The sequence below is a fragment of the Prionailurus viverrinus genome, chromosome C2 (assembly GCF_022837055.1).
Source record: "Prionailurus viverrinus isolate Anna chromosome C2, UM_Priviv_1.0, whole genome shotgun sequence".
NCBI lineage: Eukaryota > Metazoa > Chordata > Mammalia > Carnivora > Felidae > Prionailurus > Prionailurus viverrinus.
This window is the reverse complement of record NC_062569.1, coordinates 46,451,563-46,472,773: the sequence shown is the minus strand read 5'-3', so window position 1 is coordinate 46,472,773 and position 21,211 is coordinate 46,451,563. Positions and strand designations below refer to the sequence as shown.

General features: G+C 34.5%; 1 protein-coding gene across 1 annotated transcript; it reads right to left on the bottom strand.

The window, feature by feature from the left end:
- Positions 1–1,789: 1,789 nt before the first annotated feature.
- AADAC (arylacetamide deacetylase) lies at positions 1,790–20,213 on the bottom strand. The gene is given in 7 exon segments (XM_053447940.1): positions 1,790–2,065; positions 2,067–2,387; positions 10,121–10,292; positions 11,364–11,433; positions 13,683–13,725; positions 13,727–13,906; positions 20,076–20,213. Coding segments are annotated over 7 exon segments (1,200 nt in total).
- Between the last annotated feature and the right edge of the window lie 998 nt (positions 20,214–21,211).

The following is a 21,211-nucleotide window of genomic DNA, read 5'->3' as shown; positions in this document are numbered from 1 at the left end:
GACTGTATGATATTTCATATATAGCTATATATCTATCTTCCCACATACACGTTTAAAAAGTGAGAGTTTTTGTTTTCTGATTCTTTTGCAAGTTTTGTTTTCATATCTTATTTTTTCAGAAGTTAAGAAAACTTTGAAATAGAACTCTGATGTATTTGGAAGTGTTTAAAAATTTTTTTGTAGTACCTGCATGAATCATTTTGGAGGCACACACTACTTGGACAACTGCAGAGGGAGTCAGTCTTTAATAGAACTCAAATATTGCTACCCAGTGGCATCCTTTGGGATTTGTATTAAGGTATCTTTTTATTTTCTAATACTTTGGTGTTTTGATATCTGAGGACTTGCTGACCAGGAAAGGACTGTCCCTCTCAGGGTCAGCTAATGCCTAGAGATAAGCATCCAACTGGCCTGTGAGTGTGCCATTCATATGTAAACCAACCAAGAACCCTTACCCACCCAGTCTCCTACAACTATTACCCCTTTAGTCAAATCACCTCAGGACCAGGTACCAGATAAACAGAAATAGCCCCAGTACCTCAAAGTCCACTGAAATTGTTCATGCTGCCCAATCCTAACCCTGCTTACTCTGCCTTGCCTATTCCTGTGGAAACCACAAGAGTTTTTCACTCACATTTCCCCTTGCTCTCTCTGCCTTCAGACCAACTCTGGGGCTTCCCCATGTGGTCCCCTCATGAAGTATCATACTCATGCCTCTGGCCACCTGTGAGTAACAAACTTTCCAACGAGAGTCACCTCCTGATCTGTTTGCCTCACCATACTATAATAATAATAAAATCTACACTTTAAGACAGGATTATAGATTTAAGAACTGCCTGATTAAAGAAAATTATTTGCCTATCATTGGGCGATGTTGCAAATATCTCCCACCACCTCAGGCCACCTGATAGAGGTAGGTGTCACTTATAATGTCAGAGATAAATCTCAGGTAGGAATCTGGGTTTGCACCTTCTTAACGTTTTTGCCCCTGAACATTCCTCTACTTTTCACTTAACCATTCATGATTTGTAAAGATTTGTTATTTATTTCATGCAGCAGGTTGAGGTGTATGTACTTTAAGGTTTTCTTCAGACATTTTGGCTACTACACTATTGAAGACAAAGCTGAATATATAAACTTCTGTAAGTTTATTTTATAATTTCATAGATTAGAAAAATCCTATATTTTTAGCATTGAAAAGAGCTCTCCTTTTTGAAATGGTATTATTTAACTGTCTTAGTGCCTACAAGGCAGCATTTCAAGGCCCTAAACCCATGTCAGTTGAAGCTCTGGCATTTCACAAGCCAGATGTGTTGAAGCTTTCTTCTCAATAGTGATACTGTCAGGCAATCAAAAAACTAGAGCTGTGGGGTACCTGGATGGCTCAGTCAGGTTAAGCATCCGACTTTGGCTCAGGTGAAGCTGTGCTGTCTCCCTCTCTCTCTCTGCTTCTCCCTTGCTCATGCTCTGTCTCTCAAAAATAAAATAAATATTAAAAACAAAAAACAAAAAAAACTAGAGCTGTGAATTAGAGCTAAAGAAATTAGTAACAGCAGCAAGAAAAGAATATACAGGAAAGTAAATATTTTCTAAGGTACAGAAGTGAATAAACAACACTTAGGACAAGAAATAGAGAACTCCCTGAGTTAAAAAACAAACAACATGATGGCTATGAAGACTTTAGAAAGGTCACAGATGATAAACATCAATCCAAACATAACCTTTGATTCTAAGTTGTTTCCTATTCTGGGGCTTATATATATTTTATGAACCCCTCCTCAGATTTTTACTATGGATTTTCACTTAGCCAACTCATATACTGATTTTCTACTCTATGTGTAATTTTAAGTGCATAATTGGAAAGTGCTCCATGGAATCCATCCTCAATATGGTTATGGGTCACCTGAACTCCAGCATTCTGAAGTCAGGTGACATACATGATTCCATCATCTCTTAAGACATCATATTGACAGGTGATGACATAGGTCAAGGGTAAACTTCGCAATTTGTTGTCATCAGCTAACAAGGGGGATGCCCTCACATCAAGAAATCCTGGATATTTTTTTAGCCAACTCAGAACTACCATAAGTTGGACTGTTATAAAAGTGCCCTTTCTTAAACTTCTCAGGGAGCAAAGAACTCCAATTAATAAATTTGAACAGATGGCTTGATTCCACTGGTACACGTTGCTTGAAGAGCATAGCTTTTGCAAGTGATTTGTCCATGGTAAAGTATTCACTCCAGAACCTGACCATCAGTGATTTGGGCAGAGGTAGAAAGTGTGAATTTTCCCAATATGATGGTAAATCCATATCAAGAGTCTGAAGAGCAGGATAAATTAAAGACTGGGTCTTGAGTTTGATCTTGACATCCGAGTCATCTATGAGCTGAAAATAATTTAAATAAGTTGCTCAGATAATAATTTTTATTTAAAAATATTTTTATTTACAAACAGTAGGTGGATATAGGATAAATCCAGAATCTCAAAAAGATAATCAGAAACAACAAAAAATAGATCTCAAAGAACTTTCCAATTTTCAATATTATATTGAAGACTACGTGTCTTAAATAGTGTGAATATAAACAAAATGATTTGTACAACTTTCCTCATGAGTGGGGAAAGAGATCATCTAATATGTGATTAAAAAGCAAAATATCTACCCTGACAACTAAGAATGGCAATCAGAGGAAACATTTTTTAAGTAAAACAAGTATGTACATATATTATGATATCAATAGGCCTTAACATTTAAAGGAAAGATCATCTAACTAACATTCTAATTTGGCTCTGATACAAAACACATGAATCTTAGGCAAAAGTCTAATTCATTTGAATATTTATGCTTTTAAAATATTCAAATTACATTAGTGCATTAACACAAATTTATCTATAAATTAATATGCATATATTTGTGGGGGTATACTAGATGTTTCTTTTATTAATAGGACACATGATCAAAAATATTTGGAGACCAGTAACATTGAGCACTAAAGTTTAGCAGATGTTTTTGTGTACATTTACTTGGTCCTGCAAGTTGGAATGACCCACTGTGTCTTATAGATTAGCTTCTCAAAGTGTGGTCCCTGGACCACTAGCATCTGCATCAGCTGAGGATTTATTAGAAATTCAAATTCTTGGGTCCTCACCCAGACACACTGACTCAAGTAGGGAGGGACCAGCAATTTATGTTTTAACAAGTCTTTCAGGTGATTCTGATGTATACAAAACCTTGAGATCTGTTAGCATAGGTCACAAGTAGTAACTATTGAAGCCACATGTGCTCTTATGCTCCTCAGAGTAAAGTATAATGTTTAAATTGAAGTCTATTTCTAAAAATTTAATATAGAGTTGAAAAAGGAAAGCATTCTGACATTTTTTTCATTTGGTATAAATATAACATTTTACACACACACACACAGACTTACATACTAGCAACAGCAAATGGCAGCACTGTTTATTTCATTGCATTTAAAGCACAGTTAGTAATTATAGTTTGTAAAATAAAATATTTATAAGTCCATTACCATATTGTGTTATGTACAAATAATTGTTTTATGTAAAAAAATATGTACTGAAGTTAAATAATCATTTCAGTGTTTTGTCTCAGATAAGTTTACATTCCATTTAGCTCACTATCTAGTATGAAGAACACTGTTTACATTAGCAGATGTGTGGTAATCATTAAATAGGTAGCTAAGAGGTAGCTGATTGAATTAAGAAAAGATACAAAACTATTTTATATTTGACCAATAAATTCAACTTTACAGGTAGGTGGCCAAAATCTTTGAACATGCATATTAAAAACAAATTGCCTTTGTAGCTAAATATAATACATATAAAATCAAATATATAGCCTTGTAAGACAGAAATTTAAATGTAACTATGTTCAAGGGCCAGGGAGTTTATCATATACCCTGAATTGACCACATACCCTCTTCCTCCCAAAAGGACTGCACTCCCATTTCCTCCTCATCCCCCATTTTATGGTATATAGTTCTGTGTATTTCTTTAAAATTATACCATTTGTACACATTTAATCAATGTAGTTTACCTGTTTAAGGATGTTCCATCTATTCCTAGTGAACCAATAATTGTTACTGTGACTTTTACTAAATGTTTTTTCTGCATCTAGTATAATTCTGCTTCCTTTATTAATGTGGTAAAATTCACTTATTTTTGTAAAATATACTTTTCCTTGCATTATTAGCAACTTGGTCATGGTAAATATGTATGTGGTATATGTATATTTTTCTAATACTTTATTCATGATGGTAATATCTTCATTTGCTGAATGTGATTGGCCCACTGTTTTCTTTATGTCAGATATAACATAAACAATGTGCTTCTCTGAAGATAATTAAAGATTGCACACTCTTTTCCTATTCTCTGGACTATTTTGTATTTATTTGGAGTGGTTTCTTTCTGATATTCGCTGTAAATTTCCAGTAAAGTTTCTTAGCAGTATAATTTTTTAATTATTGATTTAATGTAATGATTATAAAATAGCTCAGATTTTCATTTCTTCTTCTGTTTTGAAAGTTATATTTTTCGTGGAACTTGCCTATTGGATTTAAATATTATGAAATATCATTTTTACTTTAAAGTTTTTCCAAATTTCTCTTTTAAAGATTACAATGTTCATTCTGAACTCATTGACGGCTAGTTCATTTTCATATTTTAGGGACTGCAGAATTGTCCCTTTTTCAATCCTGACATTATTATGACTGACTTTGTTCTTCCTCATGTGTCTTTCCAGAGATTTAAATTTTTTGTTAGTCCTTTCAAAGAATTAACTTTTTGCTTTTTGTTCACATTTACTGTAAGCTTGATTTTGAATACCATAATTTCTGTTATTATTATCATCTTCCTTCTATTTTTTCTTTGATTTCTTGAGTCAAATGCTTATTCTAGCCTTTCTTCTTTTCAAACATATGCTTTTAAAATACAATTCCTATACATTTGTTCTAACTGTGGGGAAAATATATACAAGATATATATTCTATTAAATACTGGCCCATAGGTAATTACTGTATTTTTTTAAATTTCCATAAAAAGAAGGATGTTTTCTTGTTGGTCTTTTTCTTATTGATTTCCCACATTTTTGCACTGTGGTTAAGAGTCCAAAAGGTGTGATTTAAATTCGGTGATTTTTTGAGTCTTGCTTTACGGACCAGTACTTGGTCAATTTTTAAAAATGATCACAGGTACTTGCTTTCTTCCCTGTTCTTTACAGGTCCCTTGAGTTAAATGTATGAATCATTATTCCAGTCCTCTATACACTTGTTATTTTTGACTGTTTTTCTTAATTACTGAAAGAGTTCTTTTTAAATCTCTCATTGTGGTTCCGAACATTTGTGTTTTTCCCTGTAGTTCTGTTAATATTTTCTTCATATATTTAAGACCATGTTACTAAATCCATACAGATTCAGAGTTGGTATATTTTCTCGATGGTTAAACCTTTTCTGTAATGATGCGATCTTCTTAACCTGGCAGCAATGCTTTTAGATGTTATTTCCAGATACACATATTCCAACCATTTACTTTCAAATTTTCTGCTTACTTATGTTTTTAATCTGACAATATTGGTCCTACAACCAGATTATTTAGACTGCTAATCTTTACTGTAATTATTAAAATAATTGATTTTAATCTACCACTTTATTTTGTGAATCCTCCTTCTTTTCTACTTTTGACTTCTTTCAGATTGGTTGACCTTTTCATTATTCTATTTTTTTCCTGTAATAGTTTACAAGTTATACCCCTTTTCTATTAATTGATTAACTGATTTTGAGACAGAGTGAACAGGGGAGAGGGGCAGATGGAGAGAGAGAACGCTTTTTTAAAAAATTTTTTGATGTTTATTTTTGAGCGAGAGAGACAGAGACAGAGACAGACAGAGCCCGAATTGGGGAGGAGTAGAGACAGAGGGAGACAGGGAATCTGAAGCAGGCTCCAGGCTCTGAGCTATCAACACAGAGCCCAGCGCGGGGCTTGAACCTGTGAACTGTGAGATCATGACCTGAGCTGACGTTGTACAGTCAGCTGACTGAGCCACCCAGGCACCCCTGAGAGAGAGAGAATGTTAAGCAGACTCCATGAGCTTGATGCGGGGCTGGATCCCACAACTCTGGGATCATGATGTGAGTTGAAATTAAGAGTCAGACACTAAACTGACTGAGCCACCCAGGTTCCTCCCTATTTGTATTCATTAAATGATTATCCTAAGAATTATAAGGTGTATTCTTTTTTTTCAACGTTTTATTTATTTATTTATTTTTATTTTTGGGACAGAGAGAGACAGAGCATGAACGGGGGAGGGGCAGAGAGAGAGGGACACACGGAATCGGAAACAGGCTCCAGGCTCTGAGCCATCAGCCCAAAGCCTGACGCGGGGCTCGAACTCACGGACCGCGAGATCGTGACCTGGCTGAAGTCGGACGCTTAACCGACTGCGCCACCCAGGCGCCCCATAAGGTGTATTCTTAACCTCTCAAAAACAAATGAAATTATGAAAGATCTATCATTTATTTCTTCTTAGACAATCAAAAGAGCTTGGAAGACTTAAAATCTATCCTCTCCTCCACTCTTGAAATTATGATTTGTTTTTCTCATATTTTAATTTTATATATCTTATTATTTTAAACTTTCCAAGTTTAAGATTTACCTACATCTTAAAAAAAAAAAGATTTACCTACATCTTGCCACATTATTGCTCCTTGCTTCTTCCTGCATTATAAACTTTTATCTGCATTTTCATTCTGTCTGAAACACTTATTTAAACCACCTTTTAGTGTGTTTCATTAATAGCAGCTCTATTAGTTTTTGTTTATCTGAATATGCCTTTATTTCTCCTTTATTCTTAAGTAATATTTTTTTGCATCAAAGAATTTGGTTAACGGTAATTTTGTGTTGCACTTTGATGATATTCCACTGACTTAGAACTTACATTCTCGCTATTGAGAAGTAAGCTGTCAGTATGACTTGTACTTCTGTGAAGATACCATTTTTTCTCTAAGATTTTCTTTCTTTCTTTTGTTTTAGGTTTAAAAAAAATTTTTAAGTAATTTTACACCCAACATACTCACAACCCTGAGATCAAGAGTTGCATGCTTTACCGAATGAGCCAGCCAGGAGCCCCTCTATTTCTTTCTGTTGTATCTTGGGTTATTGATTGTCAACACATTTGCCTTGTTGTCTGTATATCTATGTATACATTTATCTCTAGCTATTTATTTAATTTTAACCTCTTAAAAAAGTATGTTTAAGGTTCATGGAGCTTCTGTTATCTGTATCTTGACATCTTTCATCAGCTCTGCAAAATGCTCTAATATTTTTGTATTCTTAAATCTTCCTTTCTCTCCCATTCTTTCCCCTCTGTTTCTGGAATAACATTTAAAAGGCTAGTGGATTTTCAGGCTGTATCTGCTATATTTCTTATCTTCTCTACTGTATTTTCTGTCTTTCTGGGCTTCCATGCTTCATTGTGCATAGTCATCCATGAGTCATTTGGCCCATCTTTTAGCTTGTAAATGATATCTACAGCTTGTGTAAGACCACTTAAACAATTTATAAAATTTTAATTTTGTTGATTTTATTTTTTTAGTTTTGGACTTTTGTTTGTTTTTCAAAATTCTACTTTTATGCCAAAATTTACAATCATGGTTGTGAATTAATTGAAGAAACTTGGATAGTTACTTTATATTCTGTGGCTGATAATTGCAGTATCTGAATTTTGTAAAGTGTCTTTGTTTTGTCTGTTGATTCTGCTTGCTTCCCTTCATGGCTTCTTGTTTACTTCTTTGCTTGGATATGTTTTATTCTGTGCTGGCTGCTGATTTTGAAAAATTTTTGCAGGAATAATTTGAAGTCTATTACAATACTATATTTCTTCAGGGAAGATTTTTATACACTGTTAAGTATACTTGAATATCAACTGCTCATCAATTTAATTTAAGTTCAAGGACAGATTTCCCACAACCATTCAGGTGATACAAAGCAAGACTCTAAATGCACATGGTTTGTTTTGTATCATGCTCCCCCTGACAATGAGACCATACCTCTTTAGAGCCTCACTTAAAGTCAGAAGTACTTCATAAGTGTTCCTGTTTTTTGGAGGGCCCTGGAATTTGACTGCAACTCTCTAGCTCATCTTGGTTGAGTAGTTTTCTTTTGATTCACATATGCCATTAGAGCAGAGAGACATTGAGTGCTAGGTTATCTTTGCATGTGTTTTTTTTTTTTCCATATCCTTTAAAAAACTTTTTGGCCTAGGGGCACCTGGGTGGCTCAGTCAGTTAAGTGCCTGACTCTTGATTTTGGATCAGGTCATGATCTCACAGTTTGTGAGTTCAAGCCCCACATAGGGCTCTGTGCTGACAGTGTGGAACCTGTTTGAGATTCTCTCTCTCTCTTCTGTCTCTGCCCCTCCCCTGCTCACTCTATTTCTCTCTCAAAATAAATAAACTTAAAATAATTAAAAACAATTGTTTTGGCCTGGAAATCTTTCATATGTTATTAGCAGTTTAATGCTCTCCAGAATATTATATTTTAATAATTATGGGTCAGAATTGATTGGTTCACCACTGTAGAAGCCTGAACTACATAAGAGAAAGGGCTCATTATGCGACATGATAAAAAGAAATTATCTCCAAAAATCCATGTCTTCTGATATACCCTTTGTACTGCATCAAGATGCCTCTCAGAGTGACAATGAGTAGGCAGTAGGGAAGTAAATTTCTGGGAAGTAGCAGAAACTCTGTTCTGCAGTTTTTTTTTATAAAAATCACAAAATTTGTATCTTTCCTTTGACTACAAATCATAAGAAGGTTATTCTGAAGGTATCAATAGCCAAACTTATATACTTTAAAATGTGTATAGAAATGAATAATCAACAAAATCAAGAGCAAGTTTTGTTTGATTGCATAATAAATTTATGAGCAATATTTATAATTAGAGTTAGTTATTGAATTGCAGATATTCATTTTTAAATCTATAAGTAATTTTTTTTTTCATATAAGAACATTTCTTCTATGCCACTGGTGCCTGGTTTAATATTTAGGTCAGATAACCAGTATCAATAACAATTTTACTCATTATTAGACTAATTATGATTATGTATCACTTCAAATTAGTAGTTAATAGATGCCCAGTTTTGGGGTACCTGGGTGGCTCAGTGGATTAAGCTTCTTACTTTTGATTTTGGCTCAGGTCATGATCTCATAGTTCTTGAGTTCCAGCCCCTGTGAGTGTGGAGCCTGGTCGGGATTCTCTCTCTCCCTTTGTATCTGCCCCTCCCCCACTCACTCTCTCTGTCTCTCTCTCAAAATAAATAAATAAACTTAAAAATATTTAAAAACTAGATGTCCAGGGGCGCCTGGGTGGCGCAGTCGGTTAAGCGTCCGACTTCAGCCAGGTCACCATCTCGCGGTCCGTGAGTTCGAGCCCCGCTTCAGGCTCTGGGCTGATGGCTCGGAGCCTGGAGCCTGTTTCCGATTCTGTGTCTCCCTCTCTCTCTGCCCTTCCCCCGTTCATGCTCTGTCTCCTTCCGTCCCAAAAATAAATAAACGTTGAAAAAAAATTAAAAAAAAAAAAAAAAAAAACTAGATGTCCAGTTTGGCTAAATATCATAGAGATAGTGTAATAGTTGGCATCTGAAAATTATAATTCCTTTTGCAAGTACGTAGTATCTATAAACCTGTTAACATTTTTTGTCTCTAGGCAAGATGATTATTCCGATAACAATAGTTTTCATGTAAGTTTTAGTATATGCCATGAAGAATACTGGAATAATCTGATTTTGTAACTATAGTGACTGGTATCATTGGCTGATTGCACAAATACCAGCCCTAATATAACAAAATAGCATAGCACTTAGCTGACATATTAATGATGTTTAAACCAATGACCTGGAAAGAGTACTTTATCATTTTATTTTTTAAAAATCTGACAGAAGGTAGGAATAGAAGCACTCAGGATACAAATGTTCTCTAATGTTGATTTCTATGTATACTCTCTAATTTCTAACATATTAACATAACATAATTTGCATGGATATTTTAATGTTTGAAATAAATATTTAAGGGTAAGATATTTTTAGAAAAAAAAATCTGAGCAACATACCTGTTGAGTCACTGCTGCAGCTAAATTCCCTCCAGCACTGTCTCCAGGAATTCCAATTCTTTCAGGAGCCACACCATATTTATCAAGAACATCTTGGTGTAAGAACCACTTTAATGCATTACATACGTCTTCAAATTGATTTGGAAAGTGATATTTAGGGGCTAGTCTGTAGCTGTGGGCAGAATAACAATGCTCGTTAAGCCAATTATTTTTCAAAAAATAAAATGTGTGTGGGGGGCATGCTCTAACCCTTAAAATCATAAGTAAAAACATTTTCTTTAGCAAACCTGGTATTTGAGGTCATTATGAATCCAAAGACAAATGTCATTCTTATGATAATGCTTGCTATAAAAGCCTTTACAAATTTTTACATGTTTACATAAATAAAGGCTTGAATGTAAAACTTGGCTAAGATTTAGGGGAAAAAAACTCAGGTGATAATTTCCCTTAAATAAATTTTTACCAGAATGGTATTTTCTTTGTAATCATTTTACTTTATTAGTGACTAATAAACAGCAAACAAACATTAGGAATTATTCTATTCCAACTCAATCTAATAATCAAGTTGGCAAGTAGTCACTATTATCCTTTTTTTTCAGTTTCTTCATTTTTCTATTTATTCCCATTTGTTTTGTTTTTTATTATTAATAATTGATGTAGACTGTTTTTTTGAGAGTAGATTGTGCCTCTTTCCAATACGTTATTTGGTTACTAATTACATTTAATGGAGGCTTGTACCATGAAATATTCTATACTAATTGTCTTAAATTTATTTGAGCACTTAATCTTTAAAACAACTCTATGATACAGAAAATATTATATGACTCTCAGTTTACATCTGAGAAAACTGAGCTAAAATGGTATTTATCTGGTATAAAGTTATTCAATTAATTCTAGAACCAGCCTTTAAACCTGATTCTCTCACCCTGAAGCCCTCATCTTACTTTGCTAATTAAGAGTAGGCTAGAAATCCAGCAGAGGTCATTTGTCCCTAAGATGCAGTAGTTTAATTTTATTGTAACAGTTTTTTGACTTCCTGTTTTTGATCCCCGCTTGACCTAACTGTACAACTCTTTTCTCTCTGACTCTTTTCTGGTCATGTGAAGTTCATGTTCTCTATTCTCACCTTCTCCATTTTACTTGAAACACCCCTAGAATAACCAAGGAATGACTAAGACAGCTTAGAGCATCCTCCTCTGTATGGTATCTGGCCCAAACTCTAACAAATCAAGACTACTCTTACTTGACTGAAATGACAACAACATCAAATCTATCCACTGTCTGTTTTGACAGAAAGGCATAACTAAACAAAGCTGAAATAAAGGAAATAAAATCAGAAACTAACCAGTGTATCGATGAGTGTTTCCATCAACACAGAGCTTATAACTATAATTTGTTCCTCACTGAAATGTTCTGGGAAAACTATTTCTAGGATTTCATCATAGGTATAAAACATGAATTATTCTGCTCAGTGATCCTATGATATACGCATTGTCAACTCTCTGGTCCTTCCCCACATTTCACCCTGGATAACTTAAGCCAAATTCACTGTCTTTAAGATCAATCTCCTCCTCCTTCATTCAGCAATTAGTAGGTGGTGAAAGAATAAACACAGACAATTAACCCCCTGGCTTTCAGCAAATCACAGTCTACCACAGACAGGGGCAAGGAGGGCCAGGCATATAAATAAAAAGCAACAATGCAAAAAATATTAGTTGTTTTAATGGAGGGGTACAGAAAGTGTCATGTGGAAATGGCATTAGATTTTATTAAAACTGCCAGAGAAAACTAAAGAAAAGAGGAAGTAGGGAAAGCTAAAACCTGATTTATATATTTGTATGTTCTAGGCAGACAAAAAAAATGTGTTTTCTGGAGCTTTTTTGGCCTTGTGAGCAGAGTGAGGATGAATCACACATATTTGCTATTGGGATTGGGTAAGTGCTTCCTTTTGCAGATAAGAAAATTTCAAGAAGATAAAATAGAATTTGCCAGTAATGAGAGGAGGGAGAAATCACAAAGTGTTACAAGGGGAAGTATCAGAATATGTAGTTGTCACAAACATTAAATCATGTGGGCCATGAAAAGAAGAGATTCCAAAGTCAGGTACCAAATATTCTTAAAATATCAAATACACACGAAGTTTTCAACTTTTACTTAACATTTATATAAAAAAGTCATTCTTGAGGCACCTGGGTGGCTCAGTTAATTAGGTGACTCTTGATTTTGGCTGAGGTCATGATCTCATAGTCGTGAAATAGAGCCCTGAATCAGGCTCTGGGTCCAGACTGGGCATGGATCCTGCTTGGGATTCTCTTCCTCTCTCCCTCTCTGCCCTGCCCCAACACTCTCCCTTCCTCTCCCCACCCCCTCTCTCATAGATAGATAGGTAGGTAGATAGATAGATAAATGGTCATTCTTATATTTTGGATTAGAACATAGATTCTTACATATTTTTAATATAAAAATAAAAAACATCAAAATTTTGCTTATTGCTAAGTAAGCTTATTCTTACTTAGTTCCTTTCTCTTGGTAAGCATATTCTCATTCTTCAGTAATACTGTGATGAAAAGATTTTTAAAGAAGGGCTTTGGGTAACAGGGACTCATGGAAACAAACTGAGGCATGGCATTATCAGACTTTGTCTTAGAAACCTCACTTCATTGCCAGCTAAGGCCTTTACTGCCTGTGTTTGTAGAAAATCATAGAGAGGATCACATCCTTTCCTACTTTGATTTATGTTTCCAATCTACATCACTCCATCAACACCTCTTTTCTTCTTGTCGCAGAGTGTGTTTCTCTTCCTATGTGTTGCCAATCCTTCTCCTCTGTACTAAGTCCAATTTCATCTCATATCTTCTAGATCAGACAAACCTCATTCCATCCTCCAGCCCCCTCCCCTTTTCTACAACTTATTTCTATTAACCCCCACCTTTACCTTGAGTTTAAATACATGTTCATAGATCTCCTACAGGTAGATATAAAATAAATATAAAACATGCTTTTATACATAAAATATAAAACTTTATATTATATAAAGTAACACTATATATATTACATATTTAACATTTATGTAAATATTAAAAATACATAAAATTGAAATACACTTTTTTTATATAAAATAAAGATAAAATACTCATACTCAACTCTTCTTTTCCATCTAACACCTTTCTCATTTCTTTCCATATCTATGCTGATTGAAAGACTAGAGTCACATCTCCATTTCCTCATTCCTCATTCACTATTCAATGTACTCTATTTTGGTTTCATTGCAACATCCCATCATTTCTGCCATTAACAAGTTCAATAATAAATTTCTAAGTTCATGAAACACTTTTCTTTCTTCTGAAATTTGCTACAGCCTTGGCTATTGATTATCCCTTTAAGAAAGAGATTTAAAATAATTCCTTTAAACTAACAGAGCTCAAAGAAATGAATTTCAGACAACTGAAGTGTTAGCTTATCTGGGATGTTTAACAATATATCTTCTTGATATGCTGAAATCACCATCTTAATACAATGTGTGTTATATGATAAACTACAATGTCTAACAAGGGGCACATACCAGCACTCCCCAAACACCAACCACCACCATGAATATAAAATAAAGCCTCTTCTTAGTCTCTCCGGCTTTCATTTTGGTATATATATGCGGACAGGAACATTGTTGAAAGTTGTGTCCATCACAGTGATATTTTCATCAGATGTGGGTGGGACTTCTTGAAAGCTCATAAAGAACATTACAATGTTCATGGCATGGTTGATTCCCAATAGTTCAATAAACAGAACCTAAAAGGGTGGGAGGGAACCACACCAGGTTACACATAGCAAATATCAATGTTATTTATGCACGTAGGAGTATGCTATATGCTCCCAATGGTCCTGTGTCATACTGTCACAGGTAAATGCCATGGTTAGAAATTTCCATGACTGGAAATTCAGACTTTTTACTATAATAGTTGCTTTAGATTTAAAACAAGATATGTAAAGAATTATTCAGGTATTACAACTTGGTGGGCTCTAGGCTTCCTACTTTGAGCACAAAGATCAACAGGGTAAGTTCCCTACTTTAAATAAGCTCAGAGTCAAGTGGGAGAAATGGATATATATAAGCAGTTATAAAGCAACATAATTGCATAACTACATGTCTCATAGACAAGTACAGTGAACTTTGGCAAGGGTCAATGGAAAGGTAAACTAGCTGCCTGGATGTGAGACCTAGGGAAGAGTTTTCAAATAGTAGGTAACCTCTGATACGGAACAAAGTTTGGCTGGACAAAGGAGGAAATCTCACTCTAGGCCAAAATTAAAAACACAGGTATACTCCTACTTCAATCAGAGAAATGCAGGTAGCTTAGTAAAGCTAGGAAGTCAGGTCCCTACAGGGATGTGTAAAAGAAAAAGGACCTCAAAAGGTAAGTGGGAGCCAAACCATGATCTATAATGTTGGAATTCCAAGAATCAAAAAAATTGTTTTCCAACCTTACGTTGGAAGCATGTGGAGTATGGTCCTAAGTGATCGATTAAAGAGTTGGCTCAACCTCTGTCCCACTTAATGAAGATAAATGCAAAGGGAATAAACAAAATTATCTAATTTCAACACCAAATCATCCCCATGTTCCTGAAAGGTAGGTCAGGGAGATACATTTCCCAGAACTCCTTGCCAGGTTAAATTGTGTTACACAGAGGCACTCTTGTAAGACTGATAGGGTAGAAATAAAGAAAAAGCCATTATTTCCTCTGAGCCCCTATGGATATTTATGTGAACATTGACAATTATGTGGCTTTCCGTACCTCTGGTTGTCCTTTTGAGAATTACCAGTTCAGTGATGCAAGCAGCTTCAAGTACTGGTGGCTTCCCTTCACCCCACACTCTAAAGGTTGTATACCTCAAATTCTATATTCTCAAACTGTTCCTATTGGGATATTTATAACAGTATCTATATTGTAAGAAAGCAATGATTGATAGAGAATATAGCCCAGAAGTTCTCAAGAAAGGAGACCATTTAAGACATGTGCTGGAATTAGATAACTGACCTGGTTAGATTTACAGCTAGTAAATTGTCTCATTGCTAATGCAAAATAGAATCTGTTCACACATGAAATGTAGTAGCAAAAAAGTTATTAAATTAACACCTGTAATAGTTCTTATTAAAGGATAGTTTTGAGAGATCAAGTAGCTATTGCAATAAAATATTATGGTGAAAATAATGAGTTCAAGCACTAACTGAACTTGAAACATTACTGAAAGAAAAATTACTTTCTCAGTTATTTAGGTTTTCAGTTCAAGTTACAGTCAGTAAAGCAGATACTCTGCAAACTTTCCCTAGAAGAAATCTCATCTTTAACAGCTCTAAAAGCAGAACCAAAGTTTGATCTTGTAAACTGTAGAATTGCCATGCAAGGTAAAGTCACCATCCACCAGACATTTTAAAAGCTTGGTCTAAGTTTCATATGTGGGTGATATTCTGAGTAGATTACATACATTTATATGGGTTCTGAACATCCTCAGCTCCCAAATCCTCCCAGACCTCCCCTAGTAGAAGCAACAGAAACCAGCTTCAGTAGTAGAAGTATTTAAGGAAAATGAGGCACCAAATTTCCCAGCTATTGGAGGGGAAGAAATCCAAAGGCTGAGGGAAATAGTAATATCTAATATCTAATTTGGTATTGTAAATAAATATCTAATTTATTATTGTAATCCATAACCCACCACAACACTGTGTATTCAGCAAACTCCAGAGGATATCTATATAAAGACATTGAGAAATATATTAGTGAGTGGAACCTTAGCATCTTAGCATACCAAAAGAAATGAGAAAAGATAGTATAAAATCAACTAACAGATTGATGACAGGTTGATAAATACTAACAGCTACACACACACACACACACACACACACACACACACATATAAATATGCACTCACATGTATATAATGTACTCTATACATTCATATTAAGTTATACATCTCATTAATATCTAAGCCTAGCCCATGTACAAATCTGTATTTATATGCACATCAATATCCATGTCTGTTTCTATCTCTATAAAACTTTTAGGTATTTTTCCAGAAATTTTACTTGAACATGATTTTCAATATTTATTTTATCCAGGATTGCCAAGGTTCAGCTGGGAAATTTTTTCAGATGGTTTTATCTGGCTATAAAATCACAAGCATACAGTGATAACACAGGCAGTTGTATGGAGATAGATATAAATAACAATAATATTTACTGTGTTTAGTTTTTGCCAGGTACTGTGCTTGTTCCCATTCAATTCTTACTAAGACCTGATAAGTAGTAATATACTCCAGATTTTCAGTTCAGTACATTGAGATGGGGGAGTTTAAAATTTCTGTTCATGTCCACCTAGGCAGTCGATGCTGAATGTGGGACTGAAGTCCAGGTCTGACTCTGGAGCAGATGTCACTCCTGACTGGCCAATATGCCATCTCTTAGTGACCATCACTGCAAAAGGCCCATTGAAGAAGACAGAGCGTGACAGTGGATGCAGCAGTCAAGGATCCCTCAGTATCCATAGAACTTTGATGGGTATGAGAGAAAACAGAGAAACCTAACTCTTTGGCCACCTTGCGGCTGGCCCAGGGTCCAGCAGAATGTTGTTATATTTTATGACCAGCTGCATTTTCCAATCTACGAATGCTACATCTGGGTGTGTGTTTAAGCATCAAACAAACACCCCCTCCTTACTGGTGCCCAGCAGCTATTCCAAAGGGACTTCAGTTGTCAGACTCACAAAAAGTATACACTTTCAAGAAATGACTGCCCTCATGTTACAATCGCAGCCATAAGTGTAGAACTTCATGCAGAGTGAACTGCAAATGCCTGACAGGCTTTGGGAGGCCAATTATTCTAGCTATGAGTGTGCTTTAGGTCTTCTCCATATTTTGGATATACTCCGCATACAGATACTTCCACACATGCTGACCATGCCCCCAAAACTTGGGCGTCTCCTACAATTGCTCCTGTCTACAATTACACAAGGGGTGGAGACTCGTACCTCCAGTAGACCATTTTCTGTCATCTTTATTTCTATGTTATTTCTCCATTTTTCAGCTGGGTGTGACTTTTGCACAAACACTCCAACCAATTAACAAAAAATGTCTGAAGAAATCACATAAATATCAGGCCTGCCAATTTTAAATGTTAACACAGAAAAGCGATAGATTGTTTAAGCATTAATTTATTTAGTTTTAACAAATTTAAAATTTCTACAACCTACGACATAAAGTACGTATCAACACAACATTTTCCGCATGGAGGGAATTTAGTTGGCCCTCTGGCTTTAAATAAAAGCTAAGTACAGAAAATATAAGGCCCTCTTTCAAAACATAAGTCACTGGACTCAAGTATTTTATCTGCAAAATATAAGACTGTTTAGTTCAAATAAATATCATTTTAAATGATAGAAAATGGTCTATGTTATGCAAGTTAAAGAAAAGGACTTAGTTATAGAAATAGTAATTGTCACATGTTGTATAAGACAGTACTAGGTATAAAATTTTGTAAGATGACTTTATAATCTCACAAACTTTTGGAACCTACTAGAGTGTAATAAATGTATAACAAAAGACTAGGAAGTCATCAGTATGTTAAAAATAGTGTCCGTTGTCCCTGGAGTCTGAACTGAATAAGAAGGGCTTTACAGTTTCTTTAATTGTCTTCCCTTTCATGAAGTCTGATGAGTTAGAGCATTAAGTTAATGGATATATCTTCTCAAATCATTTACTGTTTTTACACTAACTCTAAACCCTAAAAGGATTTTTAACGTAAATTTGAGATATCAAATTATAAACAAAAAAAAAATTCCGACCAACTCTGGAATTTATATCCTTCAGTTTATGGACAAAATGATTTCTTGCATCTTTATCATCCAAAGATCTATCATCTAAAGGAAAAATAGTAAAATAAATTTCTGATGATCCAAATTTAAGAAACAGTACTATGACTTTGGCTGCACCCAAGTTACAGATCTGCATATCAATTGTAGGTATTCAGCAATTTGAAAACTAAAAAGATAATTGGGCCTCAAAATGTTCATCCTTTATAGGCCAAAGAGTAGCAAAACGAAATAAGCAGGGCTAGAAGAATCAACGCCAAATGTAGGAAAAGAACAGAGATGATAAAACCAGCATTTTTAAAAATGGTCTCAAACCTAGGGAACTTCAAATTGTCCCAATACAATTAAGGAAAACCTCGTAATCTGGTATAATGATGGAAAACACTTTCACAAATGCTTATAATCTCAAACCGGAGATAGAGCTGACAGTGTTGTGTTATTTGATTATAATGTTACTTCTTACCAAGACGAGATGCAACCTCCAAGTCCTTTCAAGGTGATGCTGAGCCATCTATCAAAGTTGGCATTTTGGTTAATTATATTGGATATTTCTATTCCAGGAGACAATGCTACATCACAGACAAGTTGACAGGTGATTATATTCAGTGACTTCCATTTTTCTTCATCATTGAATTATTAAAAGTTTGAATTACTATTCAAACAGCTTCCAACTCATGAAGAAAACAAATTAGAAAAAAAATTGCTACAAAGTGGATGATATACTACACAGTATTGCAGAATGGATTTTAAGAAGAATGGTATGAAGAAATATCACAAAGGAGAAATATACATATTCATAGAAGACATGGACAAATTTGGTGGTGATCACTAGTCAACACAAGGAGGTGACTAAACACTGGTACTGGTAGAACTTAGAAGAGGAATATATAATGAAAGACAAAATAATTTCAGAAATAAACACTAAGTTGAAAGTAACACAAGGTATTATATACGATAGAAATGAGAAAATCAAAAGGAAGAAAAAATGTAGAAAAAGATTGAAAAGTACTAGGAGGGAAAATGACACCATTTTTGAAGACATACAGAGAGGATCGTGTATGTATTTACATGTGTATATATGTGTATATACATACAAAATTAATCTAAATAATAAAAGAAAACAAAACTATAGACCAAAATAAATATTTTAAATAAAATTCAAGAATAACTTATAAAAGATAAAGAGTTGAAGCTATACTCCAGTGAAACTGACCCAAATCCAACAACATACTTGCTAACAAAATTACTACAAATGATCAAATCACTAATAAAATGAAAAAAAGACAAGTCTTGCACTTATTCAGAGCTACATTAATGCCAGAAGAGATATTTAAGAACACCTTTAAAAATTCAAGGAAAGAGATAATGAGGCAAGTGTTTAATACACAGGTTAACTGTTCTCAAATTATTATTATTCTAATTTTTTTTTTGTTTTTCGCTCCAGAAGGCAGTTTGCTACAAGATGTTTAAAGGAGATTAAAAAAAAAAGCTTCAATTTCACATAATGAGCCTTACTAGAAAAGAACCACAAGTCTTTGAGGGGCAACTGGAGACACTGGAGAGGGCAGCCAGTTGCCCTGTTACCTTAGCAGGTGATGCTTTACAACTGGAAATCATGTACATCCAGTTTCCTTTGGCTTTTTACCAGCTGACTTGTTTACAGATATTTCAGTATGAATGCATTTGCATGCTTAAATACAAGGTTATTGCACAGAATTCTGTAACTAATCACAGCGCTAGTCAATCTTACTGTTTCTGAAGTTCACACTTCAAAGTGCTTCATTTGGGCAGGATTCATGCCATGAAACTCACAATATGACTTTTTGTCTTTATGTCTTCCTGTCTTTTAATATTTAAAAGATTACATTTGTCTTTTAATATTTAAAGTTACAGCTACTTGACTACTTCCTTCATATTTATTCTATAGGGGTCTGCATTAAGGAATAGTTAAAATTTAAAAAAAAGTTTTTAAAATCAGCAAGCCAGTTTCACGAACAAAATTTCCAAGACAGAAATTTTTTTTAAATAACAATAATACAAATACTTTCTCCTGATTAAACTGTTAAATAGTCAGTCAATAAAGCTCTATAACTACCAAATCTGTTAAAGTTTTCATATATGTGTTAACCAACATTAGTTTCCATGGCTCCTCAATGTTATCTGGGACAGGTATATAAACATAATATGCCCCAAGAACCTCCATAATCAGAAGTAAAATGGTCTTTCTTCCCATGATGGTTCTCATCTGCTCTTTTGACTTGGTGACACGGCAAATACACTTGAAATATTCAGTGGCTGAAAATTACACCCACGTTTTGGCACCCTCATAAAGTGTCATCTAACTTCCTGAACACAAATTCCACTGCTTAGTCTGTCATTTCATTGGCTGTCCTATTACTAAGTTTACTCATTAAACTTAGTAACAAGTACAAAGAACTCTTCTGTTGCAAATTTTATCATATCCAACAGCCTTTATTATGTTGCTAGTCAAGTCAGTAAACAAACATGTATTGCACAGTTACTAGGTGTAGTAACTACTAAAGAATAGGCCATGATCAAATATAACAAACTCAGTATATGCTTCAAATAACAAATCTCAGAGTTGGGGAGAACCAACAAATATTTGAAAAGTATTGAGAGCTTTTACAAAGTAATATAGATATGGTCATATGTATTTTGTATTACTTTTATTGTCTTGCTACAATTAAAATTACCAGTGAATAATAATCATGTTAAAATTATATAATAATCATGGAGAGAGCTAACAGTTTTTGACTACTTACTCTGATCCAAGAAAGTGTACTAAAACAATTAAAACTTATTTAAAGTTCAAAAGTATTGTTACGAGACAGAGAGAGAGAAACTGAGACAAAGTTCAGAAACTTGTGCAAGGTCAACAGTATGGAGTGAAATCAGTACAGAGTCCTCTTAAGAGTGCGCATTAAAACCTCACTTGTCCCAGCCTTCAATTAGTCTCAGATTACAGATAAATACCTGAAATTAAGAAGATTAAGTAACTTGTCAAGGTCATACAAAATCAAGTAGCAGTGTTAGAGACACTTATTGTTCACTAAATACCCCTGTAATATTTAGATCCCTTCTCTTGAGGTTAAGTGAGGTTATGGGGCTAGTGCTGGTAAAAAGGACCTGATAGAAAGTCATTTGTCATTTCCAGACAGAAGTAGTTAAGTAAGATCCAAAGACCTGGAAAACATTTGTTTTTGTTTTGCT